Source organism: Odocoileus virginianus, chromosome 4 (assembly GCF_023699985.2).
Source record: "Odocoileus virginianus isolate 20LAN1187 ecotype Illinois chromosome 4, Ovbor_1.2, whole genome shotgun sequence".
In the NCBI taxonomy this organism is placed as follows: Eukaryota; Metazoa; Chordata; class Mammalia; order Artiodactyla; family Cervidae; genus Odocoileus; species Odocoileus virginianus.
This window is the reverse complement of record NC_069677.1, coordinates 46,799,864-46,822,795: the sequence shown is the minus strand read 5'-3', so window position 1 is coordinate 46,822,795 and position 22,932 is coordinate 46,799,864. Positions and strand designations below refer to the sequence as shown.

At 37.8% G+C, this 22,932-nt stretch overlaps 1 protein-coding gene across 1 annotated transcript in view; it reads right to left on the bottom strand.

The window, feature by feature from the left end:
- Window positions 1–11,263: 11,263 nt before the first annotated feature.
- KPNA4 (karyopherin subunit alpha 4) overlaps window positions 11,264–22,932 on the bottom strand; it is a 59,623-nt gene continuing 47,954 nt past the window's right edge. The window contains exons 13-17 of the mRNA XM_020913804.2: window positions 22,072–22,176; window positions 19,119–19,190; window positions 17,737–17,899; window positions 14,670–14,764; window positions 11,264–13,313 (exon numbers count right to left, since the gene is read on the bottom strand). Coding sequence (XP_020769463.1) covers window positions 13,215–13,313; window positions 14,670–14,764; window positions 17,737–17,899; window positions 19,119–19,190; window positions 22,072–22,176 — 534 coding nt within the window. The 3' untranslated portion in view covers window positions 11,264–13,214. The remainder of the gene's footprint in view (window positions 13,314–14,669; window positions 14,765–17,736; window positions 17,900–19,118; window positions 19,191–22,071; window positions 22,177–22,932) is intronic.

The following is a 22,932-nucleotide window of genomic DNA, read 5'->3' as shown; positions in this document are numbered from 1 at the left end:
GGAGACGCAGGTTGGATTCCTGGGTCAGGAAGATCCCCTGGAGTAGTAAACGGCAACCTACTTCAGTATTCTTGCCTGGAGAATTCCATAGAGAGAGGCGCCTGCCAGGGTACAGTCCACACGGTCGCAAAGAGTCAGACACAACTTAGTGACTAAGCAACAATACCTTACATTTTAAAGGCTATTCCCTCTTCTCAATTTCTGCTGTGCACACCCCTCTTCAATAATTCCGCTTTTCTTTCCAAGTAACTCTTAAGAGCTTCCTAATTGGTCACCATGTCTCTATTCTTTTCTTCTTGAAACCCATGTTCAACAAAGCTGATAAAGTGATTTGTAGGTTCAAATTTGACAATGTCACTCTCCCACTTAAAATCCCTGTCTGTGCTCCTAAATAAATCATATTTTCTGTTGTTTCTTCTTCTGGTCCCTTCCCACCAATCCTGATGTAAACTTGTAGACTAAAAGCGATTCAGTTCCTCCTCCCCCTTCCCTGTCAGGGGAAGGCACTGGACCCCGCCTCTCCTCCCCCTTCCCTGTCAGGGGAAGGCACTGGACCCCGCCTCATCTGGCCAGCTCCTAGTCATCGGGAGGTCCTCTTCCTTCACAAACTGTCCTTGGTGACCCCTCTTCCCCAATCTGGATTACGCACCCACACTCTTTGCTCCCATAAATCCACTTATTCAGCCATCTAAAGAATATTTATGCTCTACGTTCTAGTTCAGTTCATTTCAGCCACTCAGTCGTGTCTGACTCTTTGCGACCCCTTGGACTGCAGCACGCCAGGCTTTCCTGTCCATCACCAATTCCCGGAACTTGCTCAAACTCATGTCCATCGAGTCGGTGATGCCATCCAACCATCTCTCCTCCTGCCCTCAATCTTTCTCAGCATCAGGGTCTTTTCTAAGAAGTCAGTTCTTTGCATCAGGTGGCCAAAGATTGGAGTTTCAGCTTCAGCATCAGTGCTTCCAATGAATGAATATTCAGGGCTGATTTCCTTTAGGATTGACTGCTTGGATCTCCTTGCAGTCCAAACAACTCTCAAGAGTCTTCTCCAACACCACAGTTCAAAAGCATCAATTCTTTGGTGCTCAGCCTTCTTTATGGCTCAACTCTCACATTCATACATAACTACCAGGAAAACCACAGCTTTGACAAGACGGACCTTGGTGGGCAAAGTAATGTCTCTGCTTTTTAATATGTTGTCTAGGTTAGTCAGAGCTTTTCTTCCAAGGAGCAAGCATCTTTTAATTTCATGGCTGCAGTCACCATCTGAAGTGATTTTGGAGCCCAAGAAAATAAAGTCTGTCACTGTTTCCATTGTTTTCCTCATCTATTTGCCATGGAGTGATGGAACCAGATGCCATGATCTTTGTTTTTTGAATGCTCACTTTTAAGCTAGCTTTTTCACTTTCTTCTTTCACTTTCATCAAGAGGCTCTTTAGTTCCTCTTTGCTTTCTGCCATAAGGGTGGTGTCATCTGCATATCTGAGGTTATTGATATTTCTCCCGGCAATCTTGATTCCAGCTTGTGCTTCATCCAGCCCAGAGTTTCTCATGATGTACTCTGCATATAAGTTAAATAAGCACGGTGACAATATACAACCTGATGTATTCCTTTCCCATTTTGGAACCAGTCTGTTGTTCCATGTCCAGTTCTAACTGTTGCTTCTTGACTTGCATACAGATTTCTCAGGAGGCAGGCCAGGTGGTCTTGTATTCCCATCTCTTTAAGAATTTTCCAGTTTGTTGTGATCCAGTCAAAGGCTTTGGCATAGTCATTGAAGAAGTAGTAGATGCTTTTTGGGAATTCTCTTGCTTTTTTATGATCCAACAGATGTTGGCAATTTGATCTCTGGTTTCTCTGCCTTTTCTAAATCCAACTTGAACATCTGGAAGTTCTTGGTTCACATATTGTTGGAGCCTAGCTTGGAGAATTTCAAGCATTACTTTACTAGCGTGTGAGGTGAGTGCAACTGTGGAGTACTTTGAACATTCTTTGGTATTGCCTTTCTTTGGGACTGGAATGAAAACTGACATTTTCCAGTCCTGTGGCCACTCCTGAGTTTTCCAAATTTGCTGGCATATTGAATGCAACACTTTCACAGCATCATCTTTTATGATGTTAAATAGCTCAGCTGGAATTTCATCACCTCCACTAGCTTTGTTCATAGTGATGCTTCCTAAGGCCCGCTTGACTTCAATTCCAGGATGTCTGGCTCTAGGTGAGTGATCACACCTTCGTGATTACATGGATTGTGAAGATCTTTTTTGTACAGTTCTTCTGTGTATTCTTGCCACCTCTTCTTAATATCTTCAGCTTCTGTTAGGTCCATACCATTTCTGTCCTTTATTGTGCCCATCTTTGCATGAAATGTTCCCTTAGTATCTCTCATTTTCTAGAAGAGATCTCTAGTCTTTCCCATTCTATTGTTGTCCTCTATTTCTTTGCATTGATCATTTAGGAAGGCTTTCTTCTCTCTGTCATTCTTTGGATCTCTGCGTTCAGATGGGTATATCTTTCTTTTTCTCCTTTGCCTTTTGCTCTTCTTTTCTCAGCTATTTTTAAGACCTCCTCAGACCACCATTTTGCCTTTTTTGCATTTCTTTTTCTTGGAGATGGTTTTGATCGCTGCCTCCTGTACAGTGTTATGAACCTTCATCAATAGTTCTTCAGGCACTCTATCAGATTTAATCCCTTGAGTTTGTTTGTCATCTCCACGGTGTAGTCATAAGGGATTTTATTTATGTCACACCTGAATGGTCCAGTGGTTTTCCCTACTTTCTTCAATTTAAGTCTGAATTTTGTAATAAGGAGTTCATGATCTGAGCCACAGTCAGATCCCAGTCTTGTTTTGGCTGACTGTATACAGCTTCTCCATCTTTGGCTGCAAAGAATATAGGCAATCTGATTTCGGTATTGACCATCTGGTGATGTCCATGTGTGGAGTCATCTCTTGTGTTTTTGGAAGTGGATGTCTGCTATCACCAGTGCGTTCTCCTGGCAAACTCTATTAGCCTTTGCCCTGCCTCATTTTGTACTCCAAGCCAAACTTGCCTATTACTCCAGGTATTTCTTGACTTCCTACTTTTGCATCCAGTCACTTATGAGGAAAAGGATATATTTTTTGGTGTTGGTTCTAGAAGGTCTTGTAGGTCTTCATAGAACCATCAAACTTCACCTTCTTTGGCATTAGTGGTTAGGGCATAGACTTGGATTACTGTGATATTGAATGGTTTGCATTGGAAACGAACAGAGCTCATTCTTTCATTTTTGACACTGCACCCAAGTACTGCATTTTGGACTCTTGTTGACTATGAGGGCTGCTCCATTTTTTCTATGGGATTCTTGCCCACACTAGTGGTTATAATGATCATCTGAATTTACACCCATTCCAGTCCATTTTAGTTTACTTATACCTAAAATGTTGATGTTCACTCTTGCCATCTCCTCTCTGACCACTTCCAATTTACCTTGATTCATGAACTTAACATTCCAGGTTTCTATACAATATTGTTCTTTACAGCATCGGATTTTACTTCCATCACCAGTCACATCCACAACTGGGCATTGTTTCTGCTTTGGCTCCGTTTCTTCATTCTTTTTGGAGTTATTTCTTTACTCTTTTCCAGTAGCATGTTGGGCACCTACCGACCTAGGAGTTCATCTTTCAGTGTCATATCTTTTTGCCTTTTCATACTGTTCATGGGGTTCTCAAGGTAAGAATACTGAAGTGGTTTGCCATTCTCTTCTCCAGTGGACCACGTTTTATCAGAACTCTCCATGACCCGTCCATCTTGGGTGGCCCCACACGGCATGGCTCATGGTTTCATTGAGTTAGACAAGGCTGTGTTCCATGTGATCAGTTTGGTTAGTTTTCTGTGATTGTGGTTTTCATTCTGTCTGCCCTCTGACAGATAAGGCTGAGAGGCTTGTGGAAGCTTCCTGATGGGAGGGACTGGCTGTGGGGGAATCTGGGTCTTGTTCTGATGTGGGGGGCAATGCTCAGTAAATCTTTAATCCAATTTTCTGTTGGATTGGGGTGGGGTCACGTTGCTTCTCTGTTGTTTGGCCTGAGGCCAAACTACAGTAGGGGTAATGGCCACAATGGAGACCTCCTTCCAAAGGACTTATGCCAACACTGCTGTATTCAGTGCCCCTGACCCCAGGGCAGCCCACTGTCAACCCACACCTCCGCTGGAGACTTCTGAACATCACAAGCAAGCCTGGCTCAGTCTCTTGTGGGGTCACTGCTGCTTTCTCCTGCATCCTGGTGCACACAATGTGTTGTGTCCTCCGACAGTCTGGTTCCCCAGGGTTCGAGGTGATGTGCAATGTGGTTCCTATGTTAGTCTTGCGAACTTTAAGGTGCTCCAAAGAAAAGGAGTGGAGTTGTATGTGAACTTTTAATAAAGAAATTTTAAGTCGGGCTGTAAGTGCAGGTGTCCCTTAGAATGTGATGCTCAAGCTGAGGAATAACAAAGAAACGGGAAGGTGATATTCTAGCAAAGCAAAAGAAATCAAAGGCCGCATGGGAGGAGGAGATAAAAAGCCAGTGCAGTCAAAGCACAGAGGAATGGTGTGAGTGAAAACACAGCTAGAGAAGCAGGCAGGGGCCAGAAAATGAAAGGTTATGGCCATGTTAACGATTTTGATTAATACAATGACATTTGAACATGGATTAGATACTTGCTATTAAATGCTAATTTTTTAAGAGATTTGAATTTAAAGTTAATTTTAATTTTTGGAGATACATAAGGAAATGCCTAGGATTTGCTTCAAAATAATACTAGGGAGATAGGAAATGTGGGTGCATCAGAGAGGAAACGAGATTGATCATGTATCAGACTTCCCTGGCGGTCCAGTGGTTCAGACTCTGCACTTCCATTGCAGGGGCCATGGGTTTGATCCCTGGTTGGGGAACTAAGATCCCACAAGCCTCAAGGAAGGTGCAGCAAAAAAAAAAAAAAAAAAAAAGATTCACAATGTGTTGGTGATGGCTGAAGTTGGGTGATGTGCACTTAAGGATTTATTATCCTACTCTATTTTGTGCATGATCTCCAAGAAAAAAGAATGTTGGTTTTTATTCTAAAAGCAATGAGAAGATGTGAAGTGTTCAAAGTAACAACACTGGCACACACAGATTTGATTTTTAGAAAGATATGTGCACATGTGCTAAGTCACTTCAGTTGTGTCTGACTGCAACCCAATGGAATGTAACCCACCAGGCTCCTCTGTCCATGGGATTCTGCAAGCAAGAATACTGGAGTGGGTTGCCATCCCCTACTCCAGGGAATCTTCTCCACCCAGGGACTGAACCCACATTTTGGCTTTAAAATACAGAGATCAGACTGAAGGGAGCCAGAGTGGTCAAGGCAGATCATTTTAATATACTTACAATGGTTTAAGAAGAGATGATGGTTGGACTGAGGTAGAAATGGAGATAAGTGAAAGGACTCCAAGGGTCATTTAGAACTCAGGGGAGCTGACATTCACTGAGATGGGGAACAATCCAAGAGGACACAGTTGAGGGTAGGAGAGAAAGAGCACAAGGCTTAGTGTTGGACAAGATTGAGTTGTGGTTGCTTTTAGGCACCTAAGTGGTGTGACTATTGTATCCTTGTACAGATTAAAGATTGGTGTGAGTTAAACCTCTTAAACACTTAATGACAAGGAAACGTGCTAGAAAGGAGACAAATGCTGGGCAGGAGTTTGAGGGGCAGGGGAGAGATAGAGGGGAGCAGGCAGCAGTGGTCGAGGAAAAGGGCTGTGATTGATGGGAGAGGTCGAGTCTAATTTTTCTGAGTCAAAGACAAAAATTGCCGATTAGTGACATGTAGGCATCATGTCAAGGGTTTTATGGTGTGACGAGGGTAAAGGAGACTGTAATGGGCTGAGAATGAGGCTTGAGCAATTGGATGGAGCAAACTTCTTAAAAGAATTTTTGCTGTGATGGTAAGGGGAGGGAGGGCTGCACTCTCATTTTTAGGTTGGGAAATATTTGTTGCATGTTCAGATGCTAATGGGAAGGATCACTCTGAAGGGCAATAGTTGAATACAAAGGAGAGAAGACCGGTGACTCATAGTGTGAGACTCCTGAGTAGCAGCAGGAGATAGGACTGAAGACGACAGGACCACCTTAGTTATGAGGAAAGATACCTACCTCCTCTAACGGAGGATGGAGTGGGTGAGTAATCCGTTAAGTTTCTAATCTAGAAGTGGGCTGAGGAAGTTTCTTTCATAGTTTCTCTTGCCACCTTCCCACCCCTAAAATAGGAAAGGTAACCTACTAAGAATGAGAGAAAAACGGTGTGTGTGTGGGGGGGGGGGGGGGGCAGGATTGGGGGAAAAAAAACCACACCTGAATAGCCAAAGAAAGTCTTAAGTTGGAGATAATGAATTTAAGAGACAGGAGGTTTTTTTGGATGCCCCATCAAAAGCTGATTAGTCGCCAAACTGTGGGGTTTACCAAAGGTAATATGATGTACATCTCTTACATCTTAGTTTTGGTTTCTCCATTTATGACTCCCTCTTCCTCAGTAAACTAAATTGAGAACAAGTACACATTTTAATTGACTTCGTATCCCTAACTCCTGATTTAATGCCTAGTCCAATGTGAGTTCTCAGGTATTTGTCAAATGCAAAAAATTAGGCGTCTGCTTTTATCTTCAGCAGAAGCTAAAGGGAATTTCTCCTGCTGCTATGTTTATTATTTATATAAGATTATTCTGAGTGTTTTACATGAGTTAACTCATTTAAGCCACAAAGTAACCCATCGGGGTAGGTATTATTATATTTTCCATTTTTTCAGAACTAGGAAACACATAAAACAATTTTACAAGGTCCCACAGGAGTTAAGTGGCAGAGCAAAGATTTAAAGCCAAAGACTCTGTCAAAGGGGCCACTGTATTTGTTCTTAAGGCCTCTGGGACTTATCAGGAAAAAAAAAAAAGAATAAATACCATGGTGATTATCCAACTGTTTAGATCAGGACTACATAAAACTGAGAGAATTCCTTGTGCTTGTTCTTAATTATTTTAAGCATCCAAAAATTTGTGTAATTGCTAGTCAGGTGTAAGAAAGCTTATTACATAAAGAACACTGCAACATCAATAACCAAAAAGCTTTCTGATTTCATACTATAGACTAAGACAGTAATCACTTACCTTTATGGGTTGGCTACTTTCTTTGTAAAAACACTATTATGATGCAAAGATAGTTCAATAAATGACATGTCAAAAATTAATTGCATCAATAGTATTAGATACTAGGTCACCCCCTGCTTCATAGTATGCAGAGCTAGTATTTGAGACCCATGAGGATGCATTGCAATATCCTGTGTCAGATATCCAGATCTGACATTGGTAAATATCAGAAGTGGAAAAAAGAAAGTAATGAGCATTCATCTGACAAGGGATGAAGTATCTCTTCCTATAAACACCCTAAATTTGAGATGCAATAAGGCAAATTGGACAATTCCAGATTGAAGAGTTTTAGAAACAGTCCCTACAATCGGTTCATGTGAGAGGCTGCACTGTAGCCTTTCCTGAGAGCCCACAGAACTCATGGCGCTTCCATGGGGTTTACAGAGCTTCCCTTGCAGACTCTGCCCTTAAGGTGCTTACAATTTAGTGGGACCGACTCTACAGACTGAAACATTACCCTAAGTATGAAACGCACACTCTGAGTGAGAGCTGATGGGGATGGTGAGGGTAGTCGACAGTATGGGATGTTTGGCTTCCTGGAGACAGGCGTCTGAATGTTGGAACATGTAAGGTGGTTGGGAATACAGGGATCCAAACAAGACACTTCCTCATCTGCTACTTCGAGCTTTCTTTACGCTCTGAAGCTGGGGAGAACTGCACAGAAGTTGCGTGGGAAGAGAGCTGAGAGGGAAACAAACTTTTCAGTCCTCTTTCAGCACCTCTGGCCACTGGTGGACTCAGACTGGAGCAGTTACCATTTAGGTATTTTAATAGCAGCTCTTTAACAGCTTTCCTATGACCATCCTGTTAAACAGGTTCAAAGAAAAAAAAAAAGGTGAAACCAGTTTCTCTGTACCAGTTACACACACGGGTGGGGGACCTTGTAGACCACATTGGGAGCTACTAGATTGGAGGCACATTATAATTTGTTTATGGAGGCAGCACACTGGCAAGTACAAAGGGAAGTGGTTGGAAGCAGAAAGTACCCGTAACATATTACGGATAAACTCTGTTGAGTTGAACAGGGGGACAATCCCTAAGAAAAAACAAGCATGGCAGTAAGGCCTCAGAGAATAACACTGTCAACTCCTTCCCAAATCCAATTATGACCCAAAATGATCTTTTCTGGCTGTGTACAATGTGTGATCTTAGTTCTCTGACCAGAGTTCAAATCTGTGCTCCCTGTAGTGGAAGCTGAGTCCTAATCAGGGACTGAACTGAATCCCCAGAAAGTCCCCCTTTTTGAGTTAAAGAGAAATACCCTCCTGAGTCCAAGTGTTTGGATATTAGCATTATAACAGCCAATTATAAAATCAGTCAAAAGGTAACCATGTACAAAGTTCGGGGGAAAGATGCCTTGGAAGTCTCAAAAATCCGAGGACTAGAAAGATGGGACACTGAAGGAACGATCTGGAAGCCAGGTAACTGGAGACTGAGTGCAATTAACAGCATGTACATTTAAGCAGATTATCAGTTGTTAGAAGAGCAAAAATAGATGAGGAAATCTTGGCTAAGGTCACAGAGTAGCAAGGAATCCATGAGCTATACAAATCAGAAGTTAAGATATGGTCAGGGAAAGGAGGACTCATGCTTGAATAATAGAAATGAAAAGGTTATAAAAGTTTTTCTTCAATAAACTTGGAAGAACTGACAGCTTGGAAAAACTAACCTGGAGCAAGCAGCATATTTACAGCTGCAAAGATTGGGGCAACAACATAAATGATGAGTGCAGGTCTCTGGGAAGAGGTAATCTGAAAGCAAAAGTAGCAGCTGCTAAGTCAACTTTATAAACAGTACATCCTGACACGGACATCCTGAACCAAACTTGTCACTTAAAGAACCTGAGTTTAGCAGACATGTTCAAATTAAATGGTACTGCTAGGTTAAGTCTTGCAGAAAAACCATTAAACCTGTACATTATTGATGTGATAGTTGATATTCACTGTGACACTACAGTTCAGTTGCTTCTGATCACACCAGAATATGGGCTTTATAAATCTTCATTCTTTTCACCTTAATTTAGGAATTAACTGAATACAGTTAGACTATGAATGTGCACTTTGATTTTATTTAAAGGCATATAAAGTTCATTACTCTTATATTTTTTAAAAAGCATACACTTCATTAATGTGTCTGCTAAAAAGAAAAACCATTTTCTCCTTAAATGTTTAAAATGTCATGTGCATGACATGAGGTAAACAACCCATTAGGCCTCAGGAGTTCACAACAGGTAACTTCTCTAATTCAAGCTAAACTAGCCTGTTTACATATAGTTTACCTTCTTAATATAAACAATGAAAGATTCAATTTTGGAAAATCAGAAGGAAAATACAGTGGACCCTTGAATAACATGGGTTCACTTACACGTGGACTTTTTTTCACTGTAATACTGCATGATCTGTGGTTGGCTGAATCCTTGGTTGCAGAACCATCGATGAAGGTCGGCTGTATTCAAGGGCTTAGCTACATAGTATTTACATTGTACCTAACAATTATTTATGTAGCAGCTATACTGTATTAGGTATTACAAGTAATGTAGACAGCTGATTTAAAGTACAGTTGACCTTGAAGTATGTATTTAGTGGGGAAAAATGGCATATAAGTGGGCCTGCAAATTCCATGGTGTTCAAGCGTCAACTGTAATTTCAAAACTCAGACAAGCTTCTGTAAGAATTACTGTTAGTAATTTCTCAAACTACAACAGGAAAAGCTGCATAAATGCTTCTTTGCATTGGCTCACAAATTTAAATGAGTTTCGTAGCATAATTGAAAGCATAGCTCCCTACTGTATGAGTTGAGATCTGGGTCTTATCTAGCCCTTAGTAGCTGTTGTGACCTTGGTCAAGTCACCTCTTGGCAACTCTATCATCTGAAAGGGAGAACTTGGACAGTTCATATCCTGAAATTCAGACTCGCATGGAGCTCCCAACTCTATGCATATGCATTTTGGAAGGAAACTGGGGAAGTTTTCATTAGATTCTCACAGGGGACCTTTGTTCAAAAATAAGCTTGTGCTATGTGTGATCACGTCTAAATCTCTCCAGCTCTAAATGCTAGTGTTTCTTGGTGGTACAGGAGCTCTTAAGGTGGCTCCCAAGATTCCCTGATACACATGCTCTTTATAATTCCATTTACTCAAGTGTTGACAGGATTATTTGAGCATGATGGATATCACTCTGTGACTAGGCCAAAGAGTAGGCTTCCCAGGTAAAGTGGTAAAGAATCCACCTGCCAAGGCAGAACATTTGAGAGATGTGGGTTCGATCCCTGGATCAGGAAGATACCCTGAAGGAGGGCATGCAACCTACTGCAGTACTCATGCCTGGACAGAGGAGCCTGGTGGGCTAGAGCCCAGAGTCACAAAGAGTTGGATGCAACTTAGTACACACGCATAGGGTAAAGAGGAAGGGACAGTGCAGCTATAATAATGTACTCACCAGTTTGGCTTTGGGTCAATTAAAGGGGAGATAAGGGGTGGGCCTGATTTAATCAGGTGAGCCCCCTTAAAAGAGAGCCGAGGTTCTTTTCTGAGACTAGCTTCTTCTGCAGGCCCTGACTAATCAAGCTGGTATGAGTCCTGCACTCGTAAGAAAATCACTCTATAAAGTCATTTGGTCTATTATAACCTCACTGGCTTACTTTTAACCAGGTTTTTGTACACTAAGAAACAAGAATTATGCAGAGCACTGTTATGTTTATCTTCTGGTAACTTATGCCATTTGTGTGCACTCTTGCATTTGCAGACATATGCTGAAGCTATAGAAATACTTAAAATATAGCTCAAGTTGTCTCTCTCAGTCCACTTTGCTGAAGGAGTGAAGGAAGGTCAGAATATTGGTTTGGACAGGGAAGAAGCAGAAGCACAGATGGCATCAGCTGAACAAATCCAGTCAGTTGGAATATTAATACATCTATACTGAAACTAAAGGATTTAAGAAATTCCTTTTGTAATGTTGGGTCAGTGTTAAAAGCTTATGAAAGACAAGTGAACACAAGCCACTGAGTTGTACTCTAACTTTACATTAACATATATAAAAAATCCACACAGCACACACACATGCCCCATGTAAAACATTGCTTTGAGTTTTAATGTTTATTTCCCCAAGATAGCCTAGCCTGCACTCTACTTGGATAAATTTTACAAGCTAGTTTTCTGCTGCTTCTAGTTTTAAACTTTAACCATGTTTCTGATGACAAGGAATGCTGCAAAAATACTCTAGTTCAACAAAGAGTTATGATCACAAAATAATTTTTATCCATTCTACAGTGTTTCAGAATTACCAGTTGATTTTTAAACACAAAGTAGATATAGATGCTAATGGTGGCTAATCTGGTATGTTTCTTATAGCAAACTGTTGTTCATGCAACACTTGTGCTCAAAGGGGAAGGCACAGGATTTCCTACAATGAGCCACCTTATAAAGAGTTCTTTTTGTACAAATTAATTTATGTCACATTTAATTTAGTGTGCATAACCTCAAAACTGAGGTATTATTCCAATTTATAAAAACCACTTGCATAACTTTTATGCAAGTTTTAAAAATACAAAGTTTTCTCCCTAAAGTGGCTCAAAATAGATTGTTCATGGCTGCCTACATCTAAGATAAAAAGATTCTAAAACAATTGAACAGATTAGGCATATTATTAAAGGTGTTCAAACCATTACTTGATTTGTACATCTACTCAAACCTCTTCATCGGTCTTTATTCAGCAGTACATATGCACCAAATTCCATTTTAGAAGTTTCCATATCATTTTCATAGAAAACAAAGTTTGAAAACAAGTAACATTTAAACACAGCACGGTATTCCACCACAACTGAAACTTTTTTCTTCTTCTTCTTTACAGGACTCAACAAAATCTAAAAATGAACTAGGCTGCAGATTCGCCTCATGCAAAGATCTTTATGTTGTCTCTGAGAATGAAAAGGAAAAGGACGGCTTTTAAAAGCACATTTTACTGGTTTATACTATTATGGCAACTTGTGTACTGCAACACAGTCTATTTTGAGGGAAATTTATGATTTTTTTTTTTCATGCAAAAATCTACACAAATTAGTTTTGATGATATGGAAAGCTTTTCATAGCATCAAACATTCATCTGGTGCAAATGCACAGGGAAACCTTCCTGAAAGTTTTCTGACTTGAGAAGCAACTAAAAGCCATACTAGGTAAAGTAAATAAAAACTAAAAACAAAACAAAAAACTCCCACAAAAAAAAAAAAAAAAAGCACCCTAAAAAAGAAAAAAAAAAAAAAAAAAAGGAGGGGCGGGAAGAGGGAGGAGGGGAGAGAGAAACACAGGCTGCAGAGTACACCGCCGTCTGCTGCTGAGCTGGTCTCTGTTGGCAGGTCCAGTGTACAGTAACACTTACGATCTCACTCTGATGATTTTACTAGTTTGTTATCAGCCCCCTGAAGGCAAATCAAGCTTGCATGCGTTCACATACAGCACCACAACCATACTCTCGTACACAGTCACTCCAGGACTAGGAGTCTGCTTCATGAATGAAGAGCCCTAGATTTGAAAGATGAACCTGGCTCTCCATCACCGAGCCAGACATTCATTCAACATTGTCCACTCACACACTGCTTCATAGCAAGGCCTGGGCTCGTTTTCCTTTGACTTTTATGGGCATCCTATCTCTTTTATGCTTACAAGGCTTGAAGATGACAGTACTGCACTTTCCCCTCAATTGATACAAAGTCAATGTTCCTTCTCAGGCACTGAAGATCTGTGACCTGTAGCCCTTTTTACTTTGAACAACCTAAATAAGCATCCATGTAGAGTTTTCATTACATTTTGCCACTCATTCTCACTCGCACCCACTCGCCATCTTGACCTCATTTGGGCATTTTCTGTGATTCCAAATGAAATCTTCACATTTTCTTTCCCGATTTAATGCAGCAGCAGATCCCATGAGCCAAGCTTGATGGATCAAACCTTTTTATATATATGTATATATATATATATATCCCAGTGCTGCATTGTACCTAACTTCCACAACATCTTTCTAAAACTGGAACCCTTCTGTTGGTACATTGGCAGATGAATTGAAACCAAATGTTCCACCTTGTATTGCCTCTGGAACAAGGCTAGGATCTTCATCAATCTAAGGGGGAGGGAAAAAAAGAAGGTGATGGTTAGTTTTAAATTATAAAACAGTATTATAGTTAACACTTCTATTTAAAAAGTATCAGAGATTATATGGGTGGCCAACACTGTCCTACCATCCTTTGAGAACCCTGAAACACTTCATAAAGGTTTTTTCCTTAAGGGATGCCAAAAGGGAAGAAACTGAAGAGAATATGCAAATTGGATATCTTCTGAAAGAATGAAAGAGATTGGAGATGGTACTATGACTCAAATTCACAGAGTATACTCATTCTAATGCTATCACTTTTGGAGAATAAGTGTATTCTTCAGTTAATATTTTAATAGCAACTGGAGACAAGTTTTGAGCTTAAAGTAGTAACATAATGGCCGTATTAAAATGGATAACTGATGTTCTTTCTATATGCTTTATATCTAACGGTTGAAATACCACAAAATTATGTGCCTATGGTGTAGTTCCCATAGAGGAACATCATCTTCATTATTCTTTTCACAATGTAACAGAGTAAGTAAGACCTGCATGTTGAAGTATTAAAAATCATTAAGGCTTTGTGTATACCTAATTATCAATTAGGACTTCTAAAAATATCCAACTTTAATACATGATAAAAGCTACTTTTAAAAAAGCATGCTTTTAAACAAATATTATATTCTAAATAGGACTTAGCTTGATAATCTGTAGGTATAAATAGTCTAATTCTTTTTTAGTATTGTCTTTGTCAAGTTAATCTACAAATCATATATGGTTAACAAAATATTTAATAATATTCCATTTTCTTTTTTAAAAAGTTGAGAAAATCAATCAAGAAATGCACTGCTGGCTATATCTGATCACTATAATTTTAGATTTAACATAACTACCATATATTGACAATCTGAAAACATTCTTCTATAGTATATATTATACAGTAACTTAAGTTTCTTAGTGATTTTTTTTCACTGTACTTGTTTATCTTCATATTTGTTTTTGGTCACCAACTAAAATTAATGGTGGCAATATATTCAAGTACAGATTAACTGATTATTGCCATAATGGATTCATTATAGGATATACTAGCTTCACTATTTTGTTTATAAACACATTAGGCTATCAGCAATATAAAATATGATAACTATAGAGACATCAAGGGAAAATAAAGCCTAATTTATTCACTGTCAAAAAAATTCTCATCTTTTTTTGCCATTTGAGCTAATACTACTTTTTAATAACCCAAAGGACTTTAAAATACTAAAATATTGTTATCTAATTTCAATTCCATTCCTCTAAAATACATACATATACATCCTAGCTTAAATTTCATCCAGACTTATGCTTATTAAGTAAAACTAAGAAAATGATAAGATTATTAAATACATCATCTGAAGAGAAGAACTGATCAATGATCTCATAGGCCAATTTGTAGATGTCTTCATTTTCATGATTTTGAAGCTGTTCAATTTTCTCCAGTCCTGTAAGAAATTTTATGAAGTGAAATAATAATAATATTAAAACAACACAACAACAACACAGTGGCAAAAGGGTTACAATAATCTTGGGAACACATAATTGAATTTTGGGCTATCTATTCTAAAGGTTAATCTTAAAAACAGTAAGGTTTTATTCACAACATAAACACAGCATATTTATCTTAAAAAATTATCTGAGGGACTTCCCTGGTAGTTAAAACTCTGCACGTGCAATGCAAGCAGCACCGATTCAATTCCTGGTCAGGGAACTAAAATTCTATATGCCACGTGGCACACTGCAGTCAAAAAAAAAAAAAGAAAAAAGAAAAAAAAAAGCCCAAACACCTGAGTGTTTAACTACATATAAATTAAGCAACGGGACATCTGTCTATTCAGAAGAAAATGACGTTTCATATGCCAGTGTCTGTAAGGAGTAACAGCATGTGAAACTGCCCTGTTAAAGCTGGGGGTCCCTGGCAGCGCAGTGGCTAGGATTCTGGGCTTTCACTGTCATGTGGCTCGGTTTCAATTCTGGTTGAAACCGAGGATCCCATGAGCCACGTGGCATGGCTAAAGAAAAAAACCCCAAATACCCCAAAACAAACAGTAAAACCCAAATGTGCAAGTAAAAAAAGTTAAAAGCAAGTTCTTCCTATTTTGTAGCATTTGCCAAATTTTTCTAGTCATCATGTAAGAAAAAACTTTTAAGTACTCATGATTAACAAATATGAATGTTAAGACAGCTATTAAGTATAATGAAAAATGATCATGATCAACAACTGTGTTTCAGGGGAAAGAGGATTTTCCCCTGTAAATACTAACAAATGTATTAAACCATAAGCGAAATATGTAAACAATCTATTGATATAAAAATTGAATACTGTTTTGCTCTGTAGTGGTTTAGTCACTAAGTCATGTTTGATTCTTGCAACCCCGTGGACTGTAGCCCACCAGGCTCCTCTGTCCATGGGATTCTCCAGGCAGGAATACTGGAGTGGATTGCCATTCCATTCTCCAGGAGATCTTCCTGACCCAGGGATTGAACCCTTGTCTCCCGGAGGTGGTCTCCTGCATTGCAGGCGGATTCTTCACCAACTGAGCCACCAGGGAAGCCTAATAGGAGTAATCATTAATTTTAAAATCTCTGAATTAAAGTGAAATTTCCCTTTCATGAGTATTTGTACTCTATTTCTTAAGTGGAGGAAATTGTTTTGGGCATATTTCTCACTTTACACACTCTCCTTATGGGGTCTTTCCATGAAAAGGTTTAACTACTATTTACATATAGGCTGAAGACTTGTACTCATCTATGACTTCATTTTTCTGAGCTTCAGATGCTTAAAACTTTAAACCTGCTTGATAATTCCATGAGGACATTTTATAAGTACCTAAAGTTCAAGCTGTTAAAAAACAATGTTATCTGCCATTCTTCATTTACACTGTTTATTTTACTGTATTCTTACTGGTGATAATCAACAACAGTTTGAAATCTGAGAGAAAGACTGATTATTAAAGTTCCCCTTTCCCTCAATACTCTATAACAAAATCTCAAAAACCTCAAAGCCTATCCTATTCATTTCTTCAATCTTGTCATTTCCCCTTCGTCTCTATTATCACTGCCTTCATTTATTGTGGTGTGATCACTATATACTTTCCTAAGTGGTTTCCTGCCAGGCTCTATCAGGGTTCCATTCCCCTCATATCCATGCTCCATTTAAACATACCAATTCCCTTGGTAAAATCTTCCAATGACTTGTCGTTCCCTATGGCAGAGGATCCTTTGGGAAATCTGTAAGCTAGGTTTTACTTCCAGTGAAATAGGCAATGCTCAAGATCTATATTTTTATATTAATATTTAAAAATAAAATTTTAATTATTAAAAGGTTTATATGGTAAAAGAAAAAAATACAAAAGTAGGAAAAAAATTAACTATTCCTTTTAAATTCTTTAAGTTTTAAATTTTTCTGGAACTCACTTCCTAATTAGTTTCCTAACAGTATTTCCCATTTCCTGTTCCCAACCTGACAGTTATGAATTTTGTTGTTGTTGTTCTACCTGTCACTTTGTATGCTGTGTATCACTTAAGTAACTTTGAAAACACACACTTCCTATTAATTTTCAAGTCTCCAAATTCTATTAAATAAGTTGAAGATACTGGTTCCCCTATTCTTAGCTACCTCTCCTTTCACTTCTATCAGAAACAGCTTCACTTTTATGCTTACCTAGGTTGGTGACATTTTGCTCCACACCCACCTCAGAAACTCCCATGTTCAGTCTAGATGTTCACCTTGAGAGCTGAAATCTAAGGCATGCTGCGTGCCGTCCTGGCGGCGCTGGTACACCGCCAGACTTGGGAACCACTGCCTTAGGGTATCTGCTGTGCTGCAAAGCTTCTAAGACTAGGGGCCTGATCGATGGCTAACTCCACAGTCTCATCGTTTGTGGTTTCTACCTCATACTTTGTGATTTAGCAACACTGAACTACTTATAATTTGCTGAATGCTATTTCTCACCTCAGACTTTGCTCATGGTGTTATCTCTGCTGGAACACTTTTCATCCCTTTTCACTTTATTAATCCTTATTCATCTCTCAAAATCCAGCTCAGGTCACTTCCTACTTCTTCCAGGACAGATTAGGTATTTCACTTAGTTGCACATTTCTATTAGGGTAATCAGCACATTAAATCAGTTCATGTTTATCTCCATGATTAGACTACATGCCTTCAGGGCAAGGACTGTGTGTTGTTTACCACTGTCTTCCCAGTACCTTTAGCACAGTGCCTGTTCAATGTGGCAGCAATTCAGTTACCTAAACATATGCAGGAAGCTGAGCAGGACTGTACATATAGAATATAGTATTTATTTGATTCTATTACTTGATTAAGACAGAAAAATATAGAAGTGTTGCATTTGAAAATAAAAGTAGTTACAAAAAGAACATTAAAATGTGGGATAACAGCATATAATAAACTCACCTCCACATTCTTCTATAAGATTGGCTATGGTTTCGGCCTCATCCTCAGCCATTTTTAATATATTACTTAGCCCATCGAGCACTACTTGCACAACTTGTGCGTCTTTTACAGTCAGCAAGTTGCAAAAAGGTGGGATAACATTTTGTTGGATTAGGTAGGCCACCTGAAGAAGAAAAACAACATGATATAATAAATGTTCAGTGAATTTCATTTGTGCACCCTGTTATCTCACTGGAATAATTTTGACTTCATAATCTTGAATTTGGAAATATGACCTCATTTCTCACATGTTAAGTTAGCCTACATTAAACTAAACTTCTTTTCTTTTTAATGCAGTATGTTTATTTTTCATGAACTTAAGAGAAAAGGAAAACTAAAGTGAAAATGAAGGAATCACTCAAGTTCATATGACACATTTCTTTGCCATGAGTACTTCCTTCAGAGATCCTTTCTCTTTTAATATTAAATTATGAAGTCAGTTAAGAGGGCAGATAATTATTATTTTTTTTAAACTGTAATTGTTCAATGTGACAGCATCCTCTCTTGGCTTTAACATTAGCACTCTCATACCTGGCCACCTCTCAATCTGCTATTCTATGGTTCCATAAAATTTGCAAATTTTCTATCTTCATTATATTTTATTAGTTACTGCCATGCAATATATTTATATTCTGCTCTATATTCATATTTGAGTGGATTCAATCTATGGCTTATCTGTGAAAATTATGTGCTCCAAATTTGCCCCTTTTTACTTGTCTGTGAAACGTATCTGGGATTGGGACCTTCCTGGCAGTCTAGAAGCTAAGACTCCGTGCTGCCAATGCAGGAGGCAAGGGTGTACAGGCCCTGGTCCAGGAACTGGGATCCCACATGCTGTGCAGTGTGGCCAGAAGATAAAAAATAAATAAAACTCATTTTCTTTTGCCAGTTGGCACAATGTTAAGCTCTGTTACCTGCGCAACTCTGAGTGTTGCTTTAAATTTTATGCCCTAGGCATCTCACACTGTTCACCCTAGTTCCTAGTCCCAGCTTTTAAGTTGAATTTAGTTCCTTGCTTGGCTTACTGTCAGATAATTTTTGTTGCCCTATTAGCCTAAAAAGTCTTGTTTTTTCCTTAACATTAAAAAAACAAAAACAACCCTGACGATATAAGTGCTTCATCTTACCCTGGATTAGAAAAATTCTTGTAGGCCAAGAAGCTGGAAAGAGAACACTTCACATCTACAAAATATAACTAAAGGAAGTCAAGGTGACACTTTATATATCACAGGATGTGTATTATCTTGCTACTATCTTAAATTATGATTTACTGAAATACAAATCTTAGAATTGTTAGTACTGTTACTTATCAGTTTTAAGAAATATATAAGAGCTGAACTTACTTGATCTTTTCTTCCACTAATTGTTAAGTTACTTATGGCCCACGCAGCTTCTTTCTGAGTGCCAAAATCTCCCTATAAAAGCAAGTAAACGATATAAACTGTAATATAAGATAAACTGGAAAAGGTGTTTCCTGAAATTTTTCAACTGCATACTCCCCTCCTGGTTTTCTTCTAGTCTTTACGTATTCATATAATAAAGATAAGGCTTTGAACCCAATTTAACCTAACCAAATGGAGATTCTATTTTGTGAACCTTCCCAACAACAAACTGACTTGATATTGCTGTTCATAATATCAAATGAAGTCAATGATAAAATACAATAAAATCAGCTAAAAAAAAAAAGGAAGTTACAATTTTACTTTAGTCAAAGTAATGTCAAAGTAAAATAAAGTATCTTTTTAAACACATAGTTTTAAAAATAAAAATACCCATCATTAATGAGACTGTGAGAAAGACTACTCTTATAAAGGTTACTCTCACAAAAATTAAAAAATAAATTTAAAAATCATTTAAAAAGTCATATATTTGATTTAATAATCTCTCATCTTTGAGAGTTAACCAAGAAAATTTAAAAACTGCAATGGATTAATACTAAACACTGTAAATCAACCATATTAAAAAAAAAAAAAGCTGCAGTAGGATATCTACTTTTACTAGATTGAGAAAACCCAAGTATCTGTTAGTAAGACTGATAGGAGTGTAAAACAGTACATAACCTTTCTAGCAATAAATGGGCATGATACAGCAAATTTATACCTATGTCTATTTGTGGATCCAGTGATCCTAAATATAACCTGGCACGTGGAAAAAACTTTACATAGACATTTGCTTGTATTTAAGGAAGAAACAATAGAAGAATAACCCCAAAATTAAGGGAAAGAATAGGGAAGAACAGACGGAAACAGAAGTTAGACCTTTGTGTATTACCTTGAAAACAAGGTACTTATTTTTTACTTGGAAACTCTAAATGCTTCACATAACCAAAAACAAAATAAACAAGGGAATTTCCCAGTAGTCCAATGGTTAGGTCTCTACACTCTCACTGCTGAGGGTCTGACTGCGGAACTGAGAAACCATAAGCCTCTTGGCATGTGCAAAAATAAAGAAAAATAAAACCCCCAAACTGAAGCAATTCCCCCAAATAAAAAACACACAGAAACAAAAAACTGTATATGAAGCTGGTGGCTTAACTATACATATAGAAATTATTTCAAGTGACATTATTTTTAAGTACATCATTGATAGAATATATCCTAAAGACAAAAAAATCCTCAAGGAAATCCCAAAAGTGGAGTAGTTATGTTGTTTGCATCAATGTGGTCTTATTATTTTGACAGATTTTATATTATATACCTCAATATATATCAAGTAATATGTCTACAGAAAGATTTCCAGCATAGATGAGATAAAAATACAAAATCAAATAAGTGAAAATAAAATAGTTATCTTACTCAGTGATATCTGATAGCTTTCTTTCATTTATGATTTGTTTTTATGAATTTTCATGTCTACAAAAATTACAATATGTATATCTTTAATTTTCTTAAAGAAAAAATTACCTATTTTATTCATTCAAGCCTTGATACCATGACAATCTTGTAGCAATGATCATCCTTAGTATCTGAACTATGACCTTTAAATACCACTTGCTACAAAAAGGAACCAAGACACCCTGAAAATAGTTAATTATAGGTCTAGGTCAGAAAATATAAAAAAAAAAAAAAAAAAAGAAGCCCAGGAATCATGTCATATTCAAAAAGTAGGAAGCTCTCAAAAAATACTCGGGTGATGTTAAAAAGACGGGCACCCGGGCATCAAACTTAAAAGAGATTCCCATTGTTCAGGGACAACCTGAGCATCAGAAAGAATAACTACAAAGGACTGAAACTTATAATAAAAATAGACAAATGTAAATCCACAATTTCCTAATGACACTGAAAACTGCACTAGTCTCCTTTTGAGGTTGTTATGGAACAATGTCATTCTAAAAACTGATAATAAGCAGGAATCAAACATTTATCTTGCTTTTTCTATATGAAATGTATTTCAGAGTAAACAAACAGCTGATAAGGAAACACTCTTTAATCTTCTTTACTGAAGAATCACGCCTAATACATAAAGAATTACAAACTCATCATTTTGCAGTTCCTAGTAAAATAAGGGATCTAGGTAACATTCATCTTGATTGCTTAAAAACCACTAAGTGAAAGAATGGTGAATAACATTAAAATAATGGGTGGAATGGTCTGGTAACACCTGAGCTCACTTATCAATCTATATTATCACTAAATGTAGCAGAAACAGAATATATCTCCCCATGTGAATCATTAGAGCATTAAATATTTTTCCCTAAACACTGAACCCAATCTAGCAGTTTATAAGAAACATGGAGGAAAAGAGGAAAGAGATAACTCTCTTTAATGAACAGATCATTGGTCAGGAAAAAACCCATATGCTGTGATTGTGACATTTTATTTTTTGATTGTGACATTTTAAACTGTGTCTTCCCCAAACGTTCATGTAAGCATGTGATGACATGGCATATGACTAAATAGCACAATTACTTGCTGTTTGATCTTGGGCAGTTAATTGGTCTATACTACAGTTTCTTCATCTGTCAAATGGGAATAATTCTTGACCCTTTCAGAGTTACAGTATTAAATAAGGTAATATATGTAAAGTGCACGGAACAATAATCAAGCATATATAATTTTTAATAAATTCCAAGATAATGGTAATTTTGATAAAAGAATGATAAGAAAAAGGGCCAGTGGTTTCTAAAAAGAAATGTTTCATGTATATAAAAACTGCTTGAAAGTTTTAATATTAATACTACTTTACTACTTATGCCACTATATTGATTCTAATTAAACAGAAAAATATATATTCACATAATTAGTTATATTAAGTTCTTTTCCTCTTACACAGATACTAACAAGATGACCTTCTTACCTTATCCAAAAGGTGTATTATCATTGGTACAAGATTGGCATCAATTACTGCCTGAACTTGCTGCTGATTTCCTGCAGTGATGTTAGAGAGGAACCACACTGCTTCCTGTAGAAAAAAACTCCTTTAATATTTCTTACTAAAAAATAAAATCTGCAGCTGAACTAGGAAAAAGCATTCACTACCATGACCAAATGATTTTTACTATGGAATTAGTTCCATAATAAAAAATTTCAGAATCTGTATTTCCCTGTTCCCCTTTCTGTATTTTTCCCTGGACAAATTGCTAATGAAATAAACTAACCCTCTAAAAACTTCTTGAAAACGTTCTAAGCAGTAAGACTATAAAGAAGCTTGGCTAACAAATACTAAGGAATTGATGAACTGTAACAACCCAGCGGAGGTGATGGAGTTCCAGCTGAGCTTTTCAAATCCTAAAAGATGATGCTGTGAAAGTGCTGTACTCAACATGCCAGCAAATTTGGAAAACTCAGCAGTGGCCACAGGACTGGAAAAGGGCAGTTTTCATTCCAATCCCAAAGAGAGGCAATGCCAAAGAATGCTCAAACTACTGCACAACTGCACTCATTTCATACTCTAGTAATGTAATGCTCAAAATTCTCCGAGCCAGGCTTCATCAGTACGTGAACCGTGAACTTCCAGATGTTCAAGCTGGTTTTAGAAAAGGCAGAGGAACCAGAGATCAAATTGCCAACATCCGTTGGATTATTGAAAAAGCAGGAGAGTTCCAGAAAAACCATCTACTTCTGCTTTATTGACTATGCCAAAGCCTTTTGACTGTGTGGGTCAAAACAAACTGGAAAATCCATCAAGAGATGGGAATACCAGACCACCTGACCTGCC